This window comes from Carcharhinus amblyrhynchos, chromosome 23 (genome assembly GCF_965287045.1).
Source record: "Carcharhinus amblyrhynchos chromosome 23, sCarAmb.v2.hapA, whole genome shotgun sequence".
Taxonomy (NCBI): Eukaryota; Metazoa; Chordata; class Chondrichthyes; order Carcharhiniformes; family Carcharhinidae; genus Carcharhinus; species Carcharhinus amblyrhynchos.
In genome coordinates, this window is record NC_137346.1 from 9781855 (window position 1) to 9803877 (window position 22023).

Genomic DNA, 22023 nt, shown 5'->3' on the forward strand with positions numbered 1-22023 from the left:
CTTCCAGGCATTCTCCCACAAACAGGTGACTGGTCAAAGTGGGGCGAATTCCCGAACACACACACACACACATACATTATCTCCAAACCCCCTGACACCACAACATTTGGCACATCAGAGCAAATCGTGAATCAGTGCAGCACAGGAACAGGCCCTCCGGCCCGCCAAGCCTGCACCGATCATGATATCTGCCTAACCTAAAACTGTATGCACTTACGGAGTCCGTATCCTCCCATTCCCATCCTATTAATGTATTCGTCCAGTTGCCCCTTAAATGCCGCTATCGTACCTGCTCCCAACACCTCCCCGGGCAGCGTGTTCCAGACATTCACCACCCTCTGCGTAAAAAAACTTGCCTCGCACAGCTCCTCTAAACTTCTCCCCACGCACCTTAAACCTACGTCCCCTAGTACTTGACTTTTCTACCCTAGGAAACGAGCATCTGACTATCCGCTCTGTCCATGCCACTCGTAATCTTGTAAACCTCTATCAGTTCATCCCTCAGCCTCTGTCGTTCCAGGGAGAACAAACCAAGTTTAAACAGTGCTTAGTGTGGGAGCGTGTGTCCACATGGCCCATGTACCTGTTTGTTTGTAGGATTAGCAATGAGTGAAAACAGCTTTCGTTTTCCCTGGATAAATGAACGCTCTGCGTAGCAGCCTAATTGGAGAAAGGTCATGCATCATCATTGTCCTGAAGATCTGGTTGGTTTGGTCACCACTTACAGCTTGAAACATGCTTGAAAAGATTGATAAGAACGGTTGCGGGGTAGGAACATAGAACCTAGGAACTGGGGGAAGGACATTTGGCCCTTCAAGCTTGCTTCCCCATTCAGTAAGATAGGGTGGGGGAATTCAGTCATGAGGATCAGTTAAAGAATCTGGGCTAGTTCTCCTTGGAGAAAGTTGAGAGGAGATCTGATAGACGTATTCAAATCATGGGTGGCTCAGTGGTTAGCACTGCTGCCTCACAGTTTCAGAGACCTGGGTTCGATTCCCGGCTTGGGTCACTGCCTGTGTGGAGTCTGCAAGTTCTCCCCATGTCTGCGTGGGTTTCCTCCAGGTGCTCCAGTTTCCTTCTACAGTTCAAAGATAAAGTTTATTTATTTATTAATCACAAGTCGGCTTGCGTTAACACTGCAATGAAGTTACTGTGAAAATCCCCTAGTCGCCACACTCTGGTGCCAGTTCGGGTACACTGAGGGAGAATTTAGCACGGCCAATTCACCTAACCAGCACATCTTTCGGATTGTGGGGGGGAAAATGGACAAACTCCATCCAAGTTGGGAATCGAGCTCGGATCCCTGGTGCCGTGAGGCAGGAGTGCTAACCACTGTGCCACTGTGCAGCCCACCTGTGCTGGTTAGGTAATTAGGCCATGCTAAATTGTCCTTCGTGTCAGGGGGACTAGCTAGGATAAATGCACGGGGTTATGGGGATAGGGCCTGGGTGGGATTATGGTTGGTGCAGACTCGATGGGCCGAATGGTCTCCTTCTGCACTATAGGGATTCAATGATTCTCCGTGAGAAGTCTAGACAGAGTATCTAAGGACAAACTGGGGGAAAGGTTGGGAACCAGTGGACACTGATTTAAGGTGAATTGCAAACAAAACCAAAGGCGACACGAGTAAAACCTTCTGCATGCAGTGAGTGGTTAGGATCTGGAATGTGCTGCCTAAGAGGGAGATTCAATCATGACCACCAAAACGTTATTGGATAATTAACTAAAGAGGAAAAATTTGCAGGGGGCTACAGGGGAAGGATGGGGAAGTGGGACTAGATAAATTGTTCTTGTAGGGAGCCAGTAAGGACACACAGGCTGAATGGTCTCCATTCTATCGTTCTATTCTATGATCGAGGAGCTCAGGTGGACCATATAATCATGGTAGCAGAATCACTGGGAGAGATTGAGTGAGTATAACATCCCGGCTCTACGCTGTATTTTCAATGTCACCTTGCGTGTCTTTTGATGTATTCTGATATACAGTTAGCAGGCATGGAATGTAGAGATCAAAGGCAGAATGGGTAAAATTGTTCTGAGCAAACCGTTTGGTGAGCTGAACTTTAAAGACAGTTAAAATCTACCTTTAACTCAAAGTAAAACAGAGCATTCTGGATAAACACTTCAGCTCAGAGACACGTCCATGTGATCTGGCTACTATGGAGAGAGAAGCTCAGACAGAAATCCATCCAAGAGAGTGGCTGTTTTGACACCTTTTCACATTATCTCACAAGAAGAGGTGACAAACGTAACATTCAATTTGCACATGGCAAGATCCCACAAACTGCAAATGAGATGAATGTGCTTTGGTGGGCAAGGGGGTTGGGGAGAAAGAGGCCCAGGAGAATTCCCTTGCTCTTCTGCAAGTAGCACCTTCTAATTTTCTTATACACCTGAACAACTGGGACCTCAATTTAAGAGATCACCTGACTCTGGCAACACTGAGAGTGCTGCACTCCCTCAGTACCGCACTGCTGACCGTGCTGCACTCCCTCAGTACCGCACTGCTGAGAGTGCTGCACTCCCTCAGTACCGCACTGCTGACCGTGCTGCACTCCCTCAGTACCGCACTGCTGAGAGTGCTGCACTCCCTGAGTACCGCACCGCTGACAGTGCTGCACTCCCTCAGTACCTCACTATGCTGAGAGTGCTGCACTCCCTCGGTACCGCACTGCTGACAGTGCTGCACTCCCTCAGTACTGCACTGCTGAGAGTGCTGCACTCCCTCAGTACCTCACTGCTGACAGTGCTGCACTCCCTCAGTACTGCACTGCCGAGAGTGCTGCACTCCCTCAGTACCTCACTGCTGAGAGTGCTGTGCTCCCTCAGTACCTCACTGCTGAGAGTGCTGCACTACCTCAGTACTGCACTGCCGAGAGTGCTGCACTCCCTCAGTACCGCACTGCTGAGAGTGCTGTGCTCCCTCAGTACCGCACTGCTGAGAGTGCTGCACTCCCTCAGTACCGCACTGTTGAGAGTGCTGCACTCCCTCAGTACCGCACTGTTGAGAGTGCTGCACTCCCTCAGTGCTGCACTACTGAGAGTGCTGCACTCCCTCAGTACCGCACCGCTGAGAGTGCTGCACTCCCTCAGTACCGCACCGCTGAGAGTGCTGCACTCCCTCAGTACTGCACTGCTAAGAGTGTGCTGCACTCCCTCAGTACCTCACTGCTGAGAGTGCTGCACTCCCTCAGTACCGCACTGCTGAGAGTGCTGCACTCCCTCAGTACCGCACTGCTGAGAGTGCTGTGCTCCCTCAGTACCGCACTGCTGAGAGTGCTGTGCTCCCTCAGTACCGCACTGCTGAGAGTGCTGCACTCCCTCAGTACCGCACTGTTGAGAGTGCTGCACTCCCTCAGTGCTGCACTACTGAGAGTGCTGCACTCCCTCAGAACCGCACCGCTGAGAGTGCTGCACTCCCTCAGTACCGCACTGCTGAGAGTGCTGCACTCCCTCAGTACCGCACTGCTGAGAGTGCTGCACTCCCTCAGTACCGCACTGCTGACCGTGCTGCACTCCCTGAGTACCGCACCGCTGAGAGTGCTGCACTCCCTCAGTACTGCACTGCTAAGAGTGTGCTGCACTCCCTCAGTACCTCACTGCTGAGAGTGCTGCACTCCCTCAGTACCGCACTGCTGAGAGTGCTGCACTCCCTCAGTACCGCACTGCTGAGAGTGCTGCGCTCCCTCAGTACCGCACTGCTGAGAGTGCTGCACTCCCTCAGTACCGCACTGCTGAGAGTGCTGCACTCCCTCAGTACCGCACTGCTGAGAGTGCTGCGTGGGTTTCCTCCGGGTGCTCCTGTTTCCTTCCACAATCTGAAAGATGTGCAGGTTAGGATGCAGTGGCCATGCTATGTTCTCCCTCAGTGTACCCAAACAGGCGCCAGATTGTGGCAACTGGGTGATTTTCACAGTACCTTCATTGCAGTGTTAATGTAAGCCTACTTGTGACTAATAAATAAACTTTACTTTAGACAGGGGTCTGTGCCCATGAGCTTGCCATGTTGAATTTCTAACATACAACCGAGAAATGTGAGTGGGTGGGCGGGTGAGTAGAGGGGCTGATTGGGTCCAAATAAGGGGGAGTCCTTGTGGTATTATCACTAGACTATTAATCCAGAAACTCAGCTAATGTTCTGGGGACCCGCATTCAAATCCCACCGTGGCAGATGTTGGAATCTGAATTCAATAAATATAATCTGGAATCTACTGACGACCATGAAACCATTGTCAGTTGTCAGAAAAACCCATCTGGTTCACTAATGTTCTTTAGGGAAGGAAATCTGGTCTGGCCTACATGTGACTCCAGAGCCACAGCAATGTGGTTGTCTCTCAACTGCCCTCCAAGGGCAACTAGGGGTGGGCAATAAATGCTGGCCAGCCAAGAACACCTATGTGCCACAAACGAATAGAAAGAAATTCAGAGATCACGTTACAAAAAAATTAGTACGTTGATCAGAGCGTCACGGTGACACAGTGGTTAGCACTGCTGCCTCACAGCGCCAGGGGCCCGGATTCGATTCCCGGCGTGGGTCACTGGCCGTGTGGAGTTTGCACATTCTCCCCGTGTCTGTGTGGGTTTCCTCCCACAGCTCAAAGGTGTGCGGGTTAGGTGGACTGGCCGTGCTAAATTGCCTCTGAGTGTCAGGGGATCTAGCTAGGGTAAATGCATGGGGCTGTGGGAATAGGGTCTGGGCGGGATTATTGTTGGTGCAGACTCGATGGGCCGAATGGCCTCCTTCTGCACTGTAGGGATTCTATGATCGGGGAGGGTATGAAATCTTCTCCTCATTGGTGGCACTCTGCAGTACTGCCACCGACTCAGGACTGCTCTGTCCTCTTCACTGGCAATGGTGGGTGGTCCAGTGGGGGGGGGGGGGGGGGGGGGGGGGGCTGGGGGTGGAATGGTATGAGAGACAGGGAAAATGCGAGGTGAGGTAGCCCGGAGAAATAAGTCTTCAATGAAGAGAAAGGGAGAAACACAAGTCGCACATGACACCATGGTCTGTATTTTACCGCCTCGCCTGTCATGGGAATCGGAGTGGCTGAGGTGGGGACCATGGAAAGGTCCGTTGACCTCGGGCACAATTTTACTATTTCGGGATGATTCGAGGCCGTGAAATCCACCCCAGCAGAGCTTCTTAAAGGCGGAAAAATGAGTCAAGCCTCTGTCTTTTTTTTGAAAAAGTTTAACAAATCACAGCGGGCTTCACCATTTTGGAAAAAACAGAACCTAGAAACATAGAAGATAGGAGCAGGAGGAGGCCATTTGGCCCTTCGAGCCTGCTCTGCCATTCATCATGATCTTGGCTGATTATCCAACTCAATAACCTAATCCTGCTTTCTCCCCATAACCTTTGATCCCATTTGCCCCAAGTGCTGTATCCAGCTGCCTCTTGAATACATTCAATGTTTTGGCATCAACTATTTCCTGTGGTAATGAATTCCACAGGCTCACCACTCTTTGGGTGAAGAAATGTCTCCTCACCTCCGTCCTAAATGGTCTACACCGAATCCTCAGACAGTGACCCCTGGTTCTGGACTCCCCCCACCATCGGGAACATCCTTCCTGCATCTACCCTGTCTAGTCCTGTGAGAATTTTATAAATCTCTATGAGATCCCCCCCTCATTCGTCTGAACTCCAGTTTAGGCTGGACCCACTCACATCTCTGCCTAAGCTCTAGAAGAGTGTGAAAATCGCTCTGAGGAGAGACAGAGAGAGAGAGAGAGAAGCTGCTTGATTATCCCACACTAGCACCGGTTTAATGCATGAGGGATCCTGTGCATGCTTAGTCCTGTCTGCCTCTGTCTATGCAAAGACTTCACTTTAAGGTATTCCTGCCTATGCACAATCACATTTAAGTGCTAGACTGTCGGGGTTAACTAACTCTGCTGAACTGAACGATTGTAGCTGGTTTGACTGCAGGTAGAATCAGAAGGCATGATGGGTTAACGAAAAATCGACTGCATTCCTAAAGGGTACAGAATACAGGCAAACAACAGCAGGATTGCTTTTCTAAGATGGAGACAGCCTGCGAAAAACACTTCCAATAACAAGATAAGGGTTGAAATATATTTTGGAACTGTGCATTCAGTTCAGCTTAGCTTTGTGTACAAGTTCAAGTGCAGTGCAGTTGTGTTCAGTTCTCAGGTGCCAACAAGAAGCCAATTTCCAAGTTTGCCTTTTTTTCAGCTTCTGCCACGGTAATCTTTGAAGTTCTTTTCAACAGAAGAAAACCATTCTTTTTTTGAACTCGTACCAGTGCTGTCCCCTCGTCTCTTCAAGGGAATGAATGGACCCGACGATGCACAAGTCATTATTTGTTATCGTAGGAAATTAAAATGATCAAGCTGCTTGCTTTTTTCTTTGAGGGGGTGGTAGGGAAGCACGCCAGGTGAAAAACCTTTGCGCGCGTGAAAGAAAAAATGATGAAAAGACAGCAGAAACAATTGTGAATGCCCCTCGCGGCTGCCCGCCCGCTGTGGTTGATGGAACAGGCATGCATGTACGTATGGCCTCCCCACCCCTCGGCGCTGCTTTTGAAACAGATGAAGAAACATTGGATCCCACTGTCCCGCCCGTCGTTTCCCAACAACACCTCCTTCCCCCACCACCCCCCCCCCCCCGTACCCTCTCCCCCTCCAAACCATCACCAACTCCACCCCCCAACCCCCCCCTCAACCACGCCCCCCACCTCCCCCCCCCACCCACCCCACCACCAAAGGAAATGAATCTGTAAGCACAAACCTGGGTTCTTAAACTGATCCGGATTGGTTAGATGGTGCAGGGAGGGACTGCTCGCAGAGGGGGTGTGCTCACTGCGGAGCATCTGAGCAGCCCGCAGTCCGACCGAGCCGTAGTCCGCAAACGAGAAGGAGGCCCGCTGATCGCCGGGCGTGGAATAGAAACCGTAATCGGGGAACCCTGCGAGACACGGGGGGTGGGGGGGACCTTTAATCATCGTCCAAGTGGCACAGTATCACCCCACAGGGGCCAGTACACTCTGGCCCACGCACATCACACCAAGAAAACAGGCAAGGCTACCACGACTCCCGAGGTTTAAGCAAAGTATCAGTACGAGGACAGACAGTAGACTGAAACCACCGAGAATACAGAGAAAGGACAGGCCGCTCCCAGAGAGCTACAGGGACTACCTCCGAGGGGCGTTCCGATACCCAGCTAGCTGCCATGGGTCTCTCTAACCCATTCCATTGAAACCAGATCCAATTATATTTTACTTCCTTCAACTACACCAGTGATGTCCTTCTATCATTTAAGTGGGTTTAAAGTCAAAAATAAAATCCCGCACTGAACAAATTTAACAACAATTTCTTTCGCCTGTAATAAAGTATCGTAGAATCCCTACTGTGCAGGAAGAGGCCATTCAGCCCATCGAGCCTGCACCGACAATGATCCCATCCAAGCCCTATCCCCGTATTTACCCTGCGAATCCCCCTGACACTAAGGGGCAATTTAGCATGGCCAATCAACCCAACCCACACATTTTTGAATTGTCAATTTGCGATCAAGCTCAGGATCTGTTCCTGTTTGTAATCATAGAATCCCTACAGTGCAGAAGGAGGCTATTCGGCCCATCGGGTCTGCGCCAAGTTCCTGGCAGGGCATCTTACCCAGGCCCCTACCCGGCCCTATTTATCCTAAGGGGCAATTTAGCACAGCCAATCCACCTAACCCGCATAAATTTGGACTGTGGGAGGAAACCCCACACAGACACGGGGAGAATGTGCAAACTCCACACAGACTGTGACCCAAGCTGGGAGTCGAACCTGGGTCTCCTGTGGCAGCAGTGCTAACCACTGTGCCACCTTTTATTGACCGGTCAAGTACTAACTGAAATCATTGAGTGACAAGTGGGGCTGTGAGTGGCTGTTGGGGCTTCTGGAATGGTGAGGAATTGGGATCCCATGCCAATGGTGAAAATTTGAGCTAGGGATTCACGCTTCCCTTACAGTGGGAGTTCCACATTTTGTCCGAGGAAGTGCCCTTCCCAAGGCAGTGTCCTGTACATGGGGTCGCTCTACCAGCTCATGCTGGTATCCACGGCAGCTGGATGGGTGAGGTTGGAGACTGGCCTGGAGTTGAGAGGGAAGGTAATTCGTGTTTAAGTCATATTCACCCATAAACATGGGAGGGAGGGGAGGAATCTAACCAAATCTATCAGCCGTCAGTGCTTTCAGTGCCAAACTGAAGCCCCCCTCCTCTCTGAACACTGCCCCGTCCGCACCCCCCCCTCCCCCTTCAAACAAATTGCTTGTAAGTGAATGACTTCCTCACCTGTTTCCTGGCTCCCCTACCAGGGAACCCTAATCCTCCCCACCCCAAATTCCCTAGCCACACAGGTTTGAAGTGAGACAGCACAGGCCTTGTTACCCATGGTTCTATTTGAGGGGACGAGTTCCTTATCTGAACCCAACTAGGCTCATGGGTCGTGGCTGCTGGGTGTGGGCGTAAGGTTCAAAGGTCAGCAAAAGGTGAGAGGCTGATGGTTTAGGATGCCAAACATGGGAGAATAATGGCGATAACTCTCTTAGAAAATGGAACAGAGTGGAGGAGAGTGACTGAGCGCCACAAAACAGGATGACAAACACCTGGTCTGTTCAAGGATTAAGCTCTGCTACATTGACCTTCCGGATTGAATCACTGTCAAAAACACTCTAATGGACTCAGTCGTGAAGCTGACCTTCACCTGTGGAACAGAAGATGCTTATAGTGGGTCGATGCACAGCCAATACACACTTCTCGTGATTTCAATGACAGAGAACAATCTTTGCTGATTCCATGATTGCAAGTTTAGTGTTTGATTTGATTTGATTTGATTTATTATTGTCACTGTATTAGTACACAGTGAAAAATATTGTTTCTTGCGCACTGTACAGACAAATCATACCGTTCATAGAGAAGGAGAGAGTGCAGAATGTAGTGTTACAGTCCTGGCCAGGGTGTAGAGGAAGATCAACTTAATGCGAGGTAGGTCTGATGGACCAGCAGGAAAGAAGCTGTTCTTGAGTCGGTTGGAACACAACCTAAGATTTTTGTATCTTTAACCCGTCAGAAAAAGGTGGAAGAGAGAATGTCCGGGGTGCACGAGGTTCTTAATTACGCTGGCTGCTTTTCCGAGGCAGCGGGAAGTGTAGACAGAGTCAATGGAAGGAAGGCTGGTTTGAGTGATGGGACTGGGCTTCGTTCACGACCCTTTGTAGTTCCTTGCGGTCTTGGGCAGAGCAGGAGCCCATACCAAGCTGTGATGCAACCAGTTGGTGAGAGTCTTAGCTGACATGCCAGATTTCCTTAGCCTTCAGAGAAGGTAGAGGCATTGGTGAGCTTTCTTAACTGCAGTGTCAGCATGGGGGCACCAGGGCAGGTTGCTGGTGATCTGGACACTTAAAAACTCAAAGCTCTTGACCATTTATTTGCTTATTCTGCCGGAAGACTGTTCAGAGCTCAAATTGAGGAAATGTGCTCACCTTAGTGGCACATCCTCCGAATGCCTTCAAAGCAACATGACGCATTTCAATCCAGCCAAACTAATGATCTGGAGCCAACAGGCGTCTCAATGGCTTCTCCACCTGTCAAGGACTGGCCAGTTCCCGTAACCTCTGCTGACCCCAAGTTCCAAAAGCTCACTGTCCTTTCCTGCCACTTTATAAGACAGGGGTTGGGGAGGGAGAACATTGGGAGAAATCCACTTGGGGTATTAGTCCCTCTCTCTGGTTTGGAGGCAGGGCTCCAGTTGCCATTAGACAGGTGGGTCTTGTGGTCATTCATTCTTAATCCTGAATGATTAAGGTTCACCACACGAGCACCCACCAGTTATGCCTGTCCCATTGCCAATACCAAATCGTGCAGACACATCAGTCTCACCAAGGGCATTATCCCTCCCTTAGAAATCATAGAAACCTTGCAATACAGAAGGAGGCCAACAATCCCAACCAGACTCCACACCCGTGACCCCACATATTTAACCCAGCTTCATAAAGATGCAACAACTTAAGCAGTGAAGATCTGCTCTTGGGGCCTCCTTTAGGCCACTCCTGAAAATTTACGCACCAAAAACCTCCCACCTCGCCCGCTGCTGGGATTCTCCGGTGCTGCTGCAATGAATGAAGTGTTGGCTGAGCGCCTGAACTCCCCGTTCTCACCGGCATTGGGAGTGAGATCGGCGGATCCCGCCCATGGTCTTTAGGTCATCTGACCGACCAATCTTCTTGCAGTGTCTGTTTCATAGGGTGTCCCTGAAGCGCCACGGGCGAAGCAGTTAGAAGTTGCTCAAGAACAGAAAATGCTGGAAAAACTCAGCGGTTCTGACAGTGTCTGTGGAGAGAGAATAGAGTAAGAAATCTCACAACACCAGGTTAAAATCCAACCAGTTTATTTGGTAGTAAACCCACAAGCTTTCGAGGTTTGCCCCTTCGTCACATGAGTGGAGAGTTCTCACCTGATGAAGGGGCAAACCCCGCAAGCTTGTAAGATTACTATCAAATAAACTTGTTGGACTTTAACCTGGTGTTGAGAGACTTCTTACTGTGTTTACCCCAGTCCAACGCCAGCATCTCCACATTGAGAGAGAATAGAGCCAACGTTTCGAGTCTGGGTGACCCTTCGTCAGAGGTGGATAGAGGTTGTTGCTGGTCAGAGAGACCTGTGGGTACTGGCCCCCAACTCCAGATGCACCCAGACAGCCGTGAAGCAAACAATACAAATGGGCCATTCTCGTGATTTGAGATACAGAACGCAAGGGTAGGGTGGGGAGGGGGATGGCAAGGGGGATGTTGGTACCAGGACAGACAAATGCCCCTCCTTGCCATTTCCTTGTCACATGGTAATCAGTCAGAAATCCTGGGTTGAAATCCCTAGCTGGATGCACTTCTTGTTAAACTCAACTCAGGATATAACCAGGGGGTGGCACAGTGGTTAACAATTCTGCCTCACAGCGCCAAAGATCTGGGTTCAATTCCTGCCTTGGGTCACTGTGTGAAGTTTGCATGTTCCCCCTGTGTCTGTGTGGGTTTCCTCTGGGTGCTCTGGATTCCCCCCACAGTCTGAAAGATGTGCTGGTTGGGTGCATTGACCCGAACAGGGCGCTGGAATGTGGCGACAAGGGGAATTTCACAGTAACTTCATTGCAGTGTTAATGTAAGCCTTACTTGTGACACTAATCAACAAACTTTAACCAAACACTGAATAAAAACAAATTACTGCAGATGTTGGAATCTGAAACCAAAGGAGAAAATACTGGAAAATCTCAGCAGGTCTGGCAGCATCTGTGAGGACAGTAAACAGCTGATGCTTAGAGTCCAGGTGACCCTTTGTCAAAGCTCAAACCTGCCTCGCGCTTGTGAAAGGGCCTCACACCCAGTTGCAGGGGCTGCGGTGAAGGATTCTGCACTTTCCCCGGTTCAGTTTTTAAGGAAATGGAAGGATTGGCTAGGCCCTGGATTCATTGTCGGAGCAGAAGGAACTCAGTTGGACAGAAGTATCGACTGAGCAAAGGAACTTTTAAAACTAACCGCCCGAGGAGGCACAATAGAGAGATCGGTCACAGTGAGAAAAGTGACAGTCAGGCTGCCTGGGAGGCCACGGATAAGGAGGCTGCGAGAGGCTGCAGGAAACCATACAAAACAGCAGGCCCCTGTTTATGCAGCAAACGTGGGAAAGAGAAAACGTAAAATCCCACTGGCAAAGCTTATTTGCGTCAGCGAATGCAGGAGAGAGAGCAGCCATTCCACCGAGAACATGAGACGGCTCAGAAGACTGTGCCACGAGAACACCATACACTAATAGGGGCGGCACAATGGCACAGTGCCTCACAACGCCAGGGACCCGGGTTCAATTCCGGCCTCGGGTCACTGTCTTTCCCTGTTTATCTCCATGTCTGCGTGGGTTTCCTCCGGGTGCTCCCGGTTTCCTCCCACAGTCCAAAGCAGTATGGGTTAGGCGCGTTAGCCAATGTTAAATTGCCCCTTAGTGTCAGGGGAATTAGCTAGGATGAATGTATGGGGTTACGGAGATTGGGCCTGAGTGGGATTGTGGTCGGTACAAACTCGATGGGCCAAACTTCCTCCTTCTGCATTGTAGGGATTCTATGATTGTCGAGAGTATTAACATCCCAGCGGCCCAGAGAGGAGGAACTGAGTTTCAAGTTGTCTTTCTGACACAAAGCTTATACGAAGCTCAGCAAAGAATATATTGTAAGTATTTTAATGCGAATGGAAAACAATTATTTAGAAAGATTTTAAGCCTTAGTTGATCTCATCCCCGATTATCCTAAGAGGGTTAATTAAAAAAGAAGCAGAGGAGGAACAGGTGGATCCCGGTCTATATCCGATATTGGGCATGTTAAGGGATTAATAACCCCAACCTCTCGTTTGAATATGCGAACCCTATATTTAACAGAGAGCTCAATAAATAGCTCATTGCCCAGCTGCTCCTTCAGTGAGATAAATCATCTCCCAGCACTGTCCAATCCCAGATACTGCACAACGCAAAACCAACAATCAATATATAACATTTCATGTGGACACAAATTAGCTCATGGGAATGTTCCATTGAAGCTGAGTGGATGTTCAGCTGGGCAGCAGTCAGAAGGTGGGGGGGTGCTGTAGCTTGGTGGTATTGTCACTGGGCTAGTAAAGCAGAGACCCAGGGTAATACTCTGGGGACATGGGTTCGAATCCCACTACGGCAGAAATTTGAACTCGATTAAAAAAAAATCTGGATACAACAAGGACCGTGGGACCAATGTCGTGTCATAAAATTCCATCTGGTTTGCTGATGTCCTTTAGGGAAGGAAATCTCCGGAGCCACAGCAATGTGCTTGACTCTTAAATGCCCCTCTGAAATGGCCCATTTAACCACTGGAAGGGCAATTAGGGATGGGCAGCAAATGCTGACACAGCCAGTGACATGCCCGTCCCATAAACGAATGAAAAAATAAACACAATGCAACAAACAGGCTGTGCGTGGCCAAGGGAGATTAGACGGAATATTGATTCAGAGATTTTTCCCTCGGAATTACAACTTCGGTGTCTGTGAGCCTTGTGCAAAGTGTCGGATCCATTATTGCAAAAAAAGCTCCACTGGGTGAGATTTTCCAGTTCAGTTTTCACAGGAAAACATTGAACCGCAGTCCAACAAGAGCACACGCATCTCTCACTGTCAGAGAGACACACATTAAACTACTCGTAGCTCGAGGGTGGTGCCAATATGCATGATTTGCGGGGGAGAGGGGAGAGTGGAAAGGAGAGAGAGGGGGAGTAGGGGGGGAAGTGGGTGCGGGGAAGGGAGGGGGGCAGAGAGGGAGAGAAGGGGTGAGGGGGAGGTGGGCAGGAGAGGGGGGGAAGGGGGGCAGAGTGGGGAGAAGAGGTGGAGGTGAGGAAGAAGGGGAAGGGGGACAGGAGGGGGAGAATGGGAGAGGGGGTGAGTGAGAGGAGAAGGGAGAAAGTTGAGGGGATGGGGAGATTAGGGGGTTGAGGAAGAGGGAGGACAAGGGGGAGGGAGGAGGGGGAGGGGAAGGGGGACAGGAGAGGTGAGAGGAGGGGCAGAAGGGAGGGGGAGGGGACGCCCTTGGCACAACCAGAATACCCCCCCCAGCAGGAGCAGCTGGAAAACCCCCCCCCAATACTTTGTATATCACTGTTGCTGTCGTAATAAGCGATGCTGAGTACATTGGGAACATGCTTAGCAGAAGCTCTTGTTTCCACATGTCGTGTGGTGCCTCCCTCTTCCACCCCACCCCCCTCCTTAGCCAGAGCCCCCCAGAATCGAGGGTGATTGATTTTCGCACTAAAAATGAGTTTTCAGGTGACTGAGGAGGCCAGAGTGTGGCCTACAGTTCCGGTCGCAGGCAGTGCCTTTCCATTTCCATACACCTCCATCCAACCGCAGTCCCAGAAGACCAGAGACATCTCTCTCCCCGTCAGAGAGGCATGTTTAGCTACTTGTAGCTTGAGGGACCTCCCCCCCCCCCAACCCCCCCGGCTGCCCTCCCCCCACTAGCGCAAGGCAAGGTGAGGAGGCAGGCCTGTCCCGTACTACTGCAGCCCATAGGGGGGACTGAACCTGCACAGTTGGCGAGTTTCTGCATCGCACTCTCATCACCTAGCTAACTGAGTGCACTGACCCACCAACCGCGCAAGTGACTGGTGAAATCTGGCATGAAGAGAACCAAACTTACCCTGTCGCCAACAAAGCACCAACTGCAACATCTGGAGATGTTTTTTTGGCTCATACTCAAAAGGCACCAACGTGCGTTTTGAAGTGTAGTCACTGTTGTAACGTCAGAAACACATCATCCATTTGTGCACAAGAAGTTCCCACAAAAATTTGAGATAAATGGCCAGAAAATCTATGTTATGGTGTTGGCTGAGAGGTAAATATTGACCAAGACGCCTGAGAGAACCCCAAAATAATGCCAGCAGAATTTTTATGCCTTCCTGGGTGGGCAGGTGGAGCCTCAGTTAAATGTTCTGTCTTAAAGATTGTGGCACGGTGGCACAATGATTAGCGTTGCTGTCTCACAGCGCCAGGGGCTCAGGTTCGATTCCTGGCTCGGGTCACTGTCTGTGTAGAGTTTGCACATTCTCCTCGTGTCGGCGTGGGCTTCCTCTGGGCGCTCCAGTTTCCTCCCACAGTCCAAAGATGTGTGTGTTAGGTTGATTGGCCATGCTAAACTGAGCCTAGTGTCAGGGGGATTAGCAGGGTAAATAAATATGTGGGACTACAAGAATAGGGGGGGGAGTGTGGTCAGTACAGACGCAATGGGCCGAATGGCCTCCTTTGGTAAGACAGGGATTCTATGATTCTCTGATAAGCCTAAAACTGTCCCACCCTACCATTCCAGGGAAAGATCTGCTGGGGTGAAGTGGGGTGGGGGAGGGGGTGGTGTTTGGAGGCCAAATGGTTCTGGGAGAAATAGAAACTAGAGGCAGGAGTAGGCCATTCGGCCCTTTGAGTCTGGTCCACATATAAGTGATGAGCCCGGACTGGGATATCGTGGAGTGAAAGAGCACGGAACCTGCTCCCAAGTTTCTTCTCAGTGTGACCCCATTTTAAAGGAGACCCCAGACTGGTCGACCAGGGGTGGTGGCTGTGGGGAATTATTGTGGCCTTCAACTGGGGGTAGTGTGGGTAAGGGGGTTGGGGGGAGGTCAGCAGCCAAATAGGAGAAAACAGCATGGTCGTAACCTTCACTACTGTCCAATGCATTCAGAGGCCACTTCATAGCCCCACCTCCTCATCCCAACCTTCCAATGGCAGCTCGCCTTCCTTCCCCAACTTGCTGTTCCTCCAATCAGTATTTCTGTTGCTGCTACCTGTGGGAAACTGGATCATTGCCCACCAGTGAGCCGTGGAGACAAAAAACATTGGGATTAGGAGCCAGTCCCTGGTCGGAGAGTCTCCGCATCACAGTTGCCATTACAGTCTTGTCCTTGTGACTCTAAAGCCTGTGACCTCACTAGGGTTCAAGGGCCACAGGTGACAGCCTTGGTACAGAGAGAAACCGCTCGTGCCTGTGCTGATTTTTTGAGAGATCCTTCTAATTGTTCTTCTTCACACTCCTGCCTCCCGTTCTTTCCCAAAGCCCAGCGAATAGCCTTCCTTTCAGGATGCGTCTAACTCTCTTCCGAAAGTTACTGTTGAATTTGCTTCCAGCCCTCCCCTTTGAAGGGCAATCACAAGGGAACCGGGTTCAATTCCGGCCTTGGGTGTCTATCTGTGTGGCGTTTGCACATTCTCCCCGTGTCTGCGTGGGTTTCCTCCGGGTGCACCAGTTTCCTCCCATTGTCTAAAGGTCTGTGAGTTAGGTGGATTGGCCATGCTAAATTGCCACTTAGTGTCCCGAGATGCATAGGTTAGGGGGATTGGTCATGCTACATTTTCCCTTAGTGACCCAAGGTGTGTAGGTTAGACGGATTGGCCATGGTAAATTGCCACTTAGTGTCCCAAGATGTATAGGTGAGATGGATTGGCCGTGGTAAATTGTCCCTTTGTGTCGAGGGATTAGAAGGGTAAATATGGTGGGTAATGGGGATAGGGCCTAGGTGGGACTGCTGTTGGCGCAGGCCCAATGGGCTGAATGGCCTCCTTCTACATTGTAGGGATTCAATAATTCTACAATGAATCCCTGCGTAAAACAAAATCCTCAATATTGCCTCCGACCTTGAATCTGTCCTCGACTTATCAACTTCCCTGCTGCTGGAGACTGTTGGTCTTCGTTTACAATTACACAACTCGGATGATTTTGGACACCTCTACCAAATCTCCTCTTCACCTTCTCGCGGCACAGTGGTTAGCATTGCTGCCTCACAGCACCACAGACCCAGGTTCAATTCCGGCTTTGGATCACTGTCCATGTGGAGTTTGCACATTCCCACCATGTCCGCATGGGTTTCCTCCGGGTGCTCCAGTTTCTCCCACAGTCCAAAGGTCTGAGAGTTAGGTGGATTGGCCATGGCGAATTGTCCCTTAGTGTCCCAGGGTGTGTAGGTTAGGTGGATTGGCCATGGTGAATTGCCCCTTAGTGTCCCAGGGTGTGTAGGTTAGGTGGATTGGCTATGGTGAATTGCCCCTTAGTGTCCAAAGATGTGTAGGTTGGGTGGATTGGCCAAGCTAAATTGCCTCTTAGTGTCCCAGGGTGTGTAGGTTAGATGGATTGGTCATGGTGAATTGTCCCTTAGTGTCCCAAAATGAGTAGGTTAGGTGGATTGGCCATGGTAAATTGCCCCTTAGTGTCCAAAGATGTGTAGGTTGGGTGGACTGGCTGTGCTAAATTGCCTCTTAGTGTCCCAAGATGTGTAGGTTAAGTGAATTGGCCATGCTAAATTGCCCCTTTTGTGTCCCAAAATGTGTAGGTCAGGTGGATTGGTAAATTGCTCCTTAGTGTCCGAAGATGTGTAGATTATGTGTAGGATTAGCCATGGTAAACTACCCCTTAGTATCCAAAGATGTGTAAGATAAATGTGTGGGGTACAGGGATAGGGCAGTGGGGGAAAGCCTGGGTAAGGTACTCTGTCAGAGAGTTGGTGCAGACTCGATGGGCTGAATGGCCACCTTTTGCACTGCAGGGATTCTGTGATTCTCTGTTCTGAGGAGAAGAAGCTCCACATTCTCCATGCAACTCATAATTTCACCAAACCTCCCCCACACCCTCCCCATGGTCTTGCCACCCTTTCTAAAGTGCGGTGTGCCCAGAATCTCATCCAATACGAACGTGCTTCCCCTTCTTCTCGACCCTCTCTCTCTCTCTCTCTCTCACATACGTCCCCGAGCTCCCTTATTTGCTTTTAACAAAATGTATTTTCTTTGGCTGCCGTAATCTCTTTGTCAATTTCTAATCAAGACTCGTGTCTTCCAGGTTATTGCTAATCAGGCCTGGCTGATTGCTAGATAATAGCATCACAGATCGAGTCCTGTTATTTATTACTCGCTGAATTGGTTCAGCTCGACTCAAAAAAAATAACAGCCCCACTTCGGCGAGAGATTCTCTCGAAGCGTGGGATCACTGCACAAAAGGGAGTCTCTGCTCATCTTTAATCATTATGAAAGGCTTCTGTGATTTTAATCCATCTCTGTTACGAGTGTTAATGGCCCCATGTCCTTGGGAGTTCGAACGGTCCTCCGTTCATGTTGCTAATTAGGTGAGCAAGGAACTGTTTGAAGTCTCTCATGTTTCTAATTAAGGCCCTTAACAGCAAACAAATGCCAGGCCTGTCCCGTCCCATTCCCCCACCACCTCAGCTTTCACTGCAGCTTCTTAACCATCTTCCTGGGGTTACGGTTATGGCCGCTTACTTGCATCATGTGACCTCCAGGGCTGGCCTTTGATCTGGGTGGGTGGGAGAGGAATTTTCCATAGCAACTCTTTCCATTTATTAGGTTTCTAAACCTCAGTTTGTTTCTCTCCCACCTCTCCCGGAGGGGGGGGGTCACTTGCCACAGTGATTAGCACTGCTGCCTCACAGCGCCGGGGTCAACTCCCCGGCCTCGGGTGACTGGTCTATGTGGAGTTTGCACGTTCTCCCCGTGTCTACATGGGTTTCCTCCAGGTGCTCCGGTTTCCTCCCACACTCCGAAGATGTATAGGTTAGGTGGATTAACCATGCTATGTTGCCCTTAGTGTCTTCGAGATGTGCAGGTTGGCAGGACTGGCTATGCTATATTGCCCTCAGTGTCCCCAAGATGTATAGGTTGGGTGGATTAACCCATGCTATATTGCCCGTAGTGTCCCCAAGATGTGTAGTTTGGGTGGATTGGCCATGCCATACTGCCCCTTGTGTCACCAAGATACGCATTTTAGGTGGAGTGCGGAACGGGGTTGGCATGGTCTTTTGGAGAGTTGGCACAGATTTGATGGGCTGAATGGCCTATTTCTGCACTGTAAGGATTCTATGGTTGCAGGGCTAGGTCAGGAAGGAATTGAGCCATGATGGTCTGGTGATCCTGCTGTTTGATGGTCAAGCTGAACAGTTCGAAACTGTTCGGAAGAAGAGTCATACGGACTTGAAACATTACCTCTGTTTCGCTGTCGATAGATACTGATGGACCAGCTGAGTTTTCCCAGCGCATTGCTTTAATTTTAGATCTCCAGCATTGGCATGGCCAGGCAGCACCCTGGCACTGCCCCCAAGGGGCAGCACAAAGGGCAGTGCCTAAGGAGGGGCCTCTCTGGGAAGATCCATTGGCATGGGTTCCCCTTATACATGGGAGGGTGCACCATGTTTGTGGTAGGGGTGGTGGGATAGGGAGGGGGTGGGGTAGGGAGGGGGTGGGGTGCAGATCTCTGTTGCCCGGCGTGACGAGAAAAGCTGGTTGTGGAAATTTCTGCCCCAGGCACTCAAGTCCGATACGATCATAAAATCTACAGTGCAGGAGGAGGCCATTTGGCCCATCGAATCTGCAACAACCACAATCCCACCCAAGCCCTATCCCCGTAAACCCATGCATTTACCCTAGCTAGTTCCCCTGACACTGGGGTCATTTTAGCACGGTCAATCCACCTAACCCGCACATCTTTGGAGTGTGGCAGGCAACTGGAGCACCCGGAGGAAACCCACGCAGACACGGGGAGAACATGCAAACTCCTCATAGGCAGTGACCTGAGGTCGGAATTGAACCCGGGTCCCTGGCACTGCGAGGCAGCAGTGCTAACCATTGTGCTGCCCATTTGTCACCATGCTGAGGTTGACATGCTAGTGTGGCTATGAGGGAACCCTGTACTGTCAGAGGTGTTTCTTCCAGGTGAAGTGTGAAAACTGAGACCTGATGTGTCCTCTCAATGATCCCCTGGCACCCGCTGGAACCACCGTTGGGGAAGTTAACCCTGATAGGCCTGGCCAGTATTCATCCTCAATCGACTTAGAAACTTAGAATGGCCTGCTCTGCCACTCGTTACGATCTTGGCTGATCATCCAACTCAGTACCCTAATCCTGCTTTCTCCCCATAACCTTTGATCCCATTCGCCCCAAGTGCTACATCCAGCCGCCTCTTGAATACACTCAATGTTTTGGCATCAACTACTTCCTGTGGTAATGAATTCCACGGGGATTGAATATAAAAGTAGGGAGGTCTTGCTGCAGCTGTATAGGGCATTGGTGAGGCCGCAGCTGGAGTACTGTGTGCAGTTTTGGGCGCCGCACCTGCGCAAGGATATTTTGGCCCTGGAGGGAGTGCAGAGGAGGTTTACTAGGCTGATACCGGAGTTGAGGGGATTGAGCTATGAGGAGAGGCTGAATAAACTAGGCTTGTACTCGTTAGAGTTTAGAAGAATGAGGGGAGATCTCATTGAGACGTATAAGATGATGAATGGGATGGATAGGATAGAGGTGGAGAGACTCTTCCCGCTCAAAAAAGACAGTAGGACTAGGGGACACAGCCTCAAGATAAAGGGGGGGAGGTTTAGAACGGAGTTGAGGAGGAACTTCTTCACTCAAAGGGTGGTGAATCTCTGGAATTCTCTGCCCGTTGAAGTGGTGGAGGCTGCCTCGCTAAATATTTTTAAGAAGCGGGTTGATGGGTTCTTGATAAGAGAGGGGATTAAGGGTTATGGGGAGAGGGCGGGAAAGTGGAACTGAGCCACAACAGATCAGCCATGATCTTATTGAATGGCGGGGCAGGCTCAAAGGGCTAGATGGCCTACTCCTGCTCCTATTTCTTATGTTCTTATGTTCTTAGGTGAAGAAATATCTCCTCATCTCCATCCTAAATGGTCTCCCCCGAATCCTCAGACAGTGACCCCTGGTTCTGGACACCCCCCACCATTGGGAACATCCTTCCTGCATCTACCCTGTCTAGTCCTGTTAGAATTTTATAAATTTCTATGAGATCTCCCCCTCAATTGTCTGAACTCCAACAAAAACAATCCTAACCTAGTCAATCTCTCCTGATACATCAGTCCCGCCATCCCCGGAATCAGCCTGGTAAACCTTCCCTCGAGAGCAAGAACATCCTTTTTCAGAAAAGGAGACTAAAACTGCACACAATACGCCTGGTGTGGCCTCACCAAGGCCCCTGTGTAATTGCAACAACACATCCCTTCCTCCTGTGCTCGAAACCTCTCGCAATGGAGACCAACCAGAACCATTTGCCTTCTTTGCCATTACAAAAGAAAATGGACGATCGGGACATCAGCACACGGCTGTCGATGGGAGCTTGCTGAGCGTAAACTGGCTGCCACGTTCCCCACGGTATAGCCGTGACGACTTTCCAGAAGTACCCCGTCGGTCCGAAGTGCTGTGGGACATCCCGAGGTCACGGACGCTGCTTTTTAAGTCAGCAGCTTCTGTTCTTCCCTCCCAACAGAGTGCAGACAAGCAGAGAGTCTCGGGGCTCTGTTATTATGTCGAGCTGTCAAGCAGTCGTGGCAACTGCTCAGGAGTGGAATGTAACCGTAACAGGTACTTTAGATGTCTCAGCAGGAAGCAGCAAGCCATTCCTCCTTTATACATTTAAAAAATATACACCAAATATTTGGATATCTGGAGCTGCGTAGGAGTTTGTTGGTAATTGAGACACCACAGTACCAGACGACTAACACAATGCTTTTACACACTCCAAACACAAAAATTACTTTTTGAAACCCGCTTCCAAGCAGTCTCTCTACCCCCGAGGGAACTGGCGGGAGGCTAAAAATGGGATTCTATCTGCTGTGTGAATCTGGATCACCCAGTTTCCGTTTTGCCCTCTGATATCTTTTGTTCTGCCCTTTTCCAACCCTCCCTGCCTCTCTCGCCTTCGTGCTCTTGGCTTGCCAACTGTTCAGGTTTGACTCTAGGCTCTGCAGCAACTGAAGGGAAAATCTCCCAGGCACCGTTGCAAACAAAAGCCAGGAGCAAGCTCACTGGCGTTGAAAAACCATTACGCACATTTCTAATTTCTTGGAAAAGTATTATCTATTGGTTAGAAATGTGTGTACAAAAAAAATGCCATATTGGGCTAAGCAGATTGGGTCAAGGGTTGAGGTTATGTGGTAAAACTGTCAGGAGTATACCAAAGTCCATAGCCCTGTGCTACACTCATTCCCAGCATCTGAGTCGGAAAGCAAAATGGGATGGAATTAGACAACTGCTGCCGTTGAGTATTCCTCTCCATTGCCATCAGTGGGGTCTACACAGTAGGACCTACAGCCCAACAAGACCTATGCTCCAGCCCATATTCTGACAAGGTCATAAGAGCTTGCCATTTGGTCCACCGAGTCTGATCTGAATACAGCCTTTACTCCACTTTCCCTGTCTGTGCCCCATAACCCTCGATTCCCTGGTTGATCCAAAACCTAACCCAGCCTTGGATCTTTGCGCTGACCCAGTCTCAACTGGGGGTTGGGAATTACAAACAACCCTCTGAGAGAAGAAAGCCCTCCTCATCCCCATCTCACATCTGACAAGCCCTTATTTTGAAACTGTGCGCCCAGTGGTAGATTTTCCTCCCATTTCCTCCCCTACCCCACCACGTCTCCCCCCCCACCCCCAACCCCTGCCCCCCAACCTCATCCCAGGAAGAAGCA

General features: G+C 50.2%; 1 protein-coding gene across 10 annotated transcripts in view; it reads right to left on the reverse strand.

Moving 5' to 3' along the window:
- msi2b (musashi RNA-binding protein 2b) overlaps positions 1–22023 on the reverse strand; it is a 560852-nt gene that overhangs the window by 29857 nt on the left and 508972 nt on the right. For 7 of the 10 annotated variants that reach the window (XM_080210476.1, XM_080210473.1, XM_080210475.1 and 4 more), the window contains exon 12: positions 6752–6928. The exons of the other annotated variants lie outside the window; for them this stretch is intronic. In XM_080210476.1, coding sequence (XP_080066602.1) covers positions 6752–6928 — 177 coding nt within the window. The remainder of the gene's footprint in view (positions 1–6751; positions 6929–22023) is intronic. 10 annotated transcript variants of the gene reach the window in all.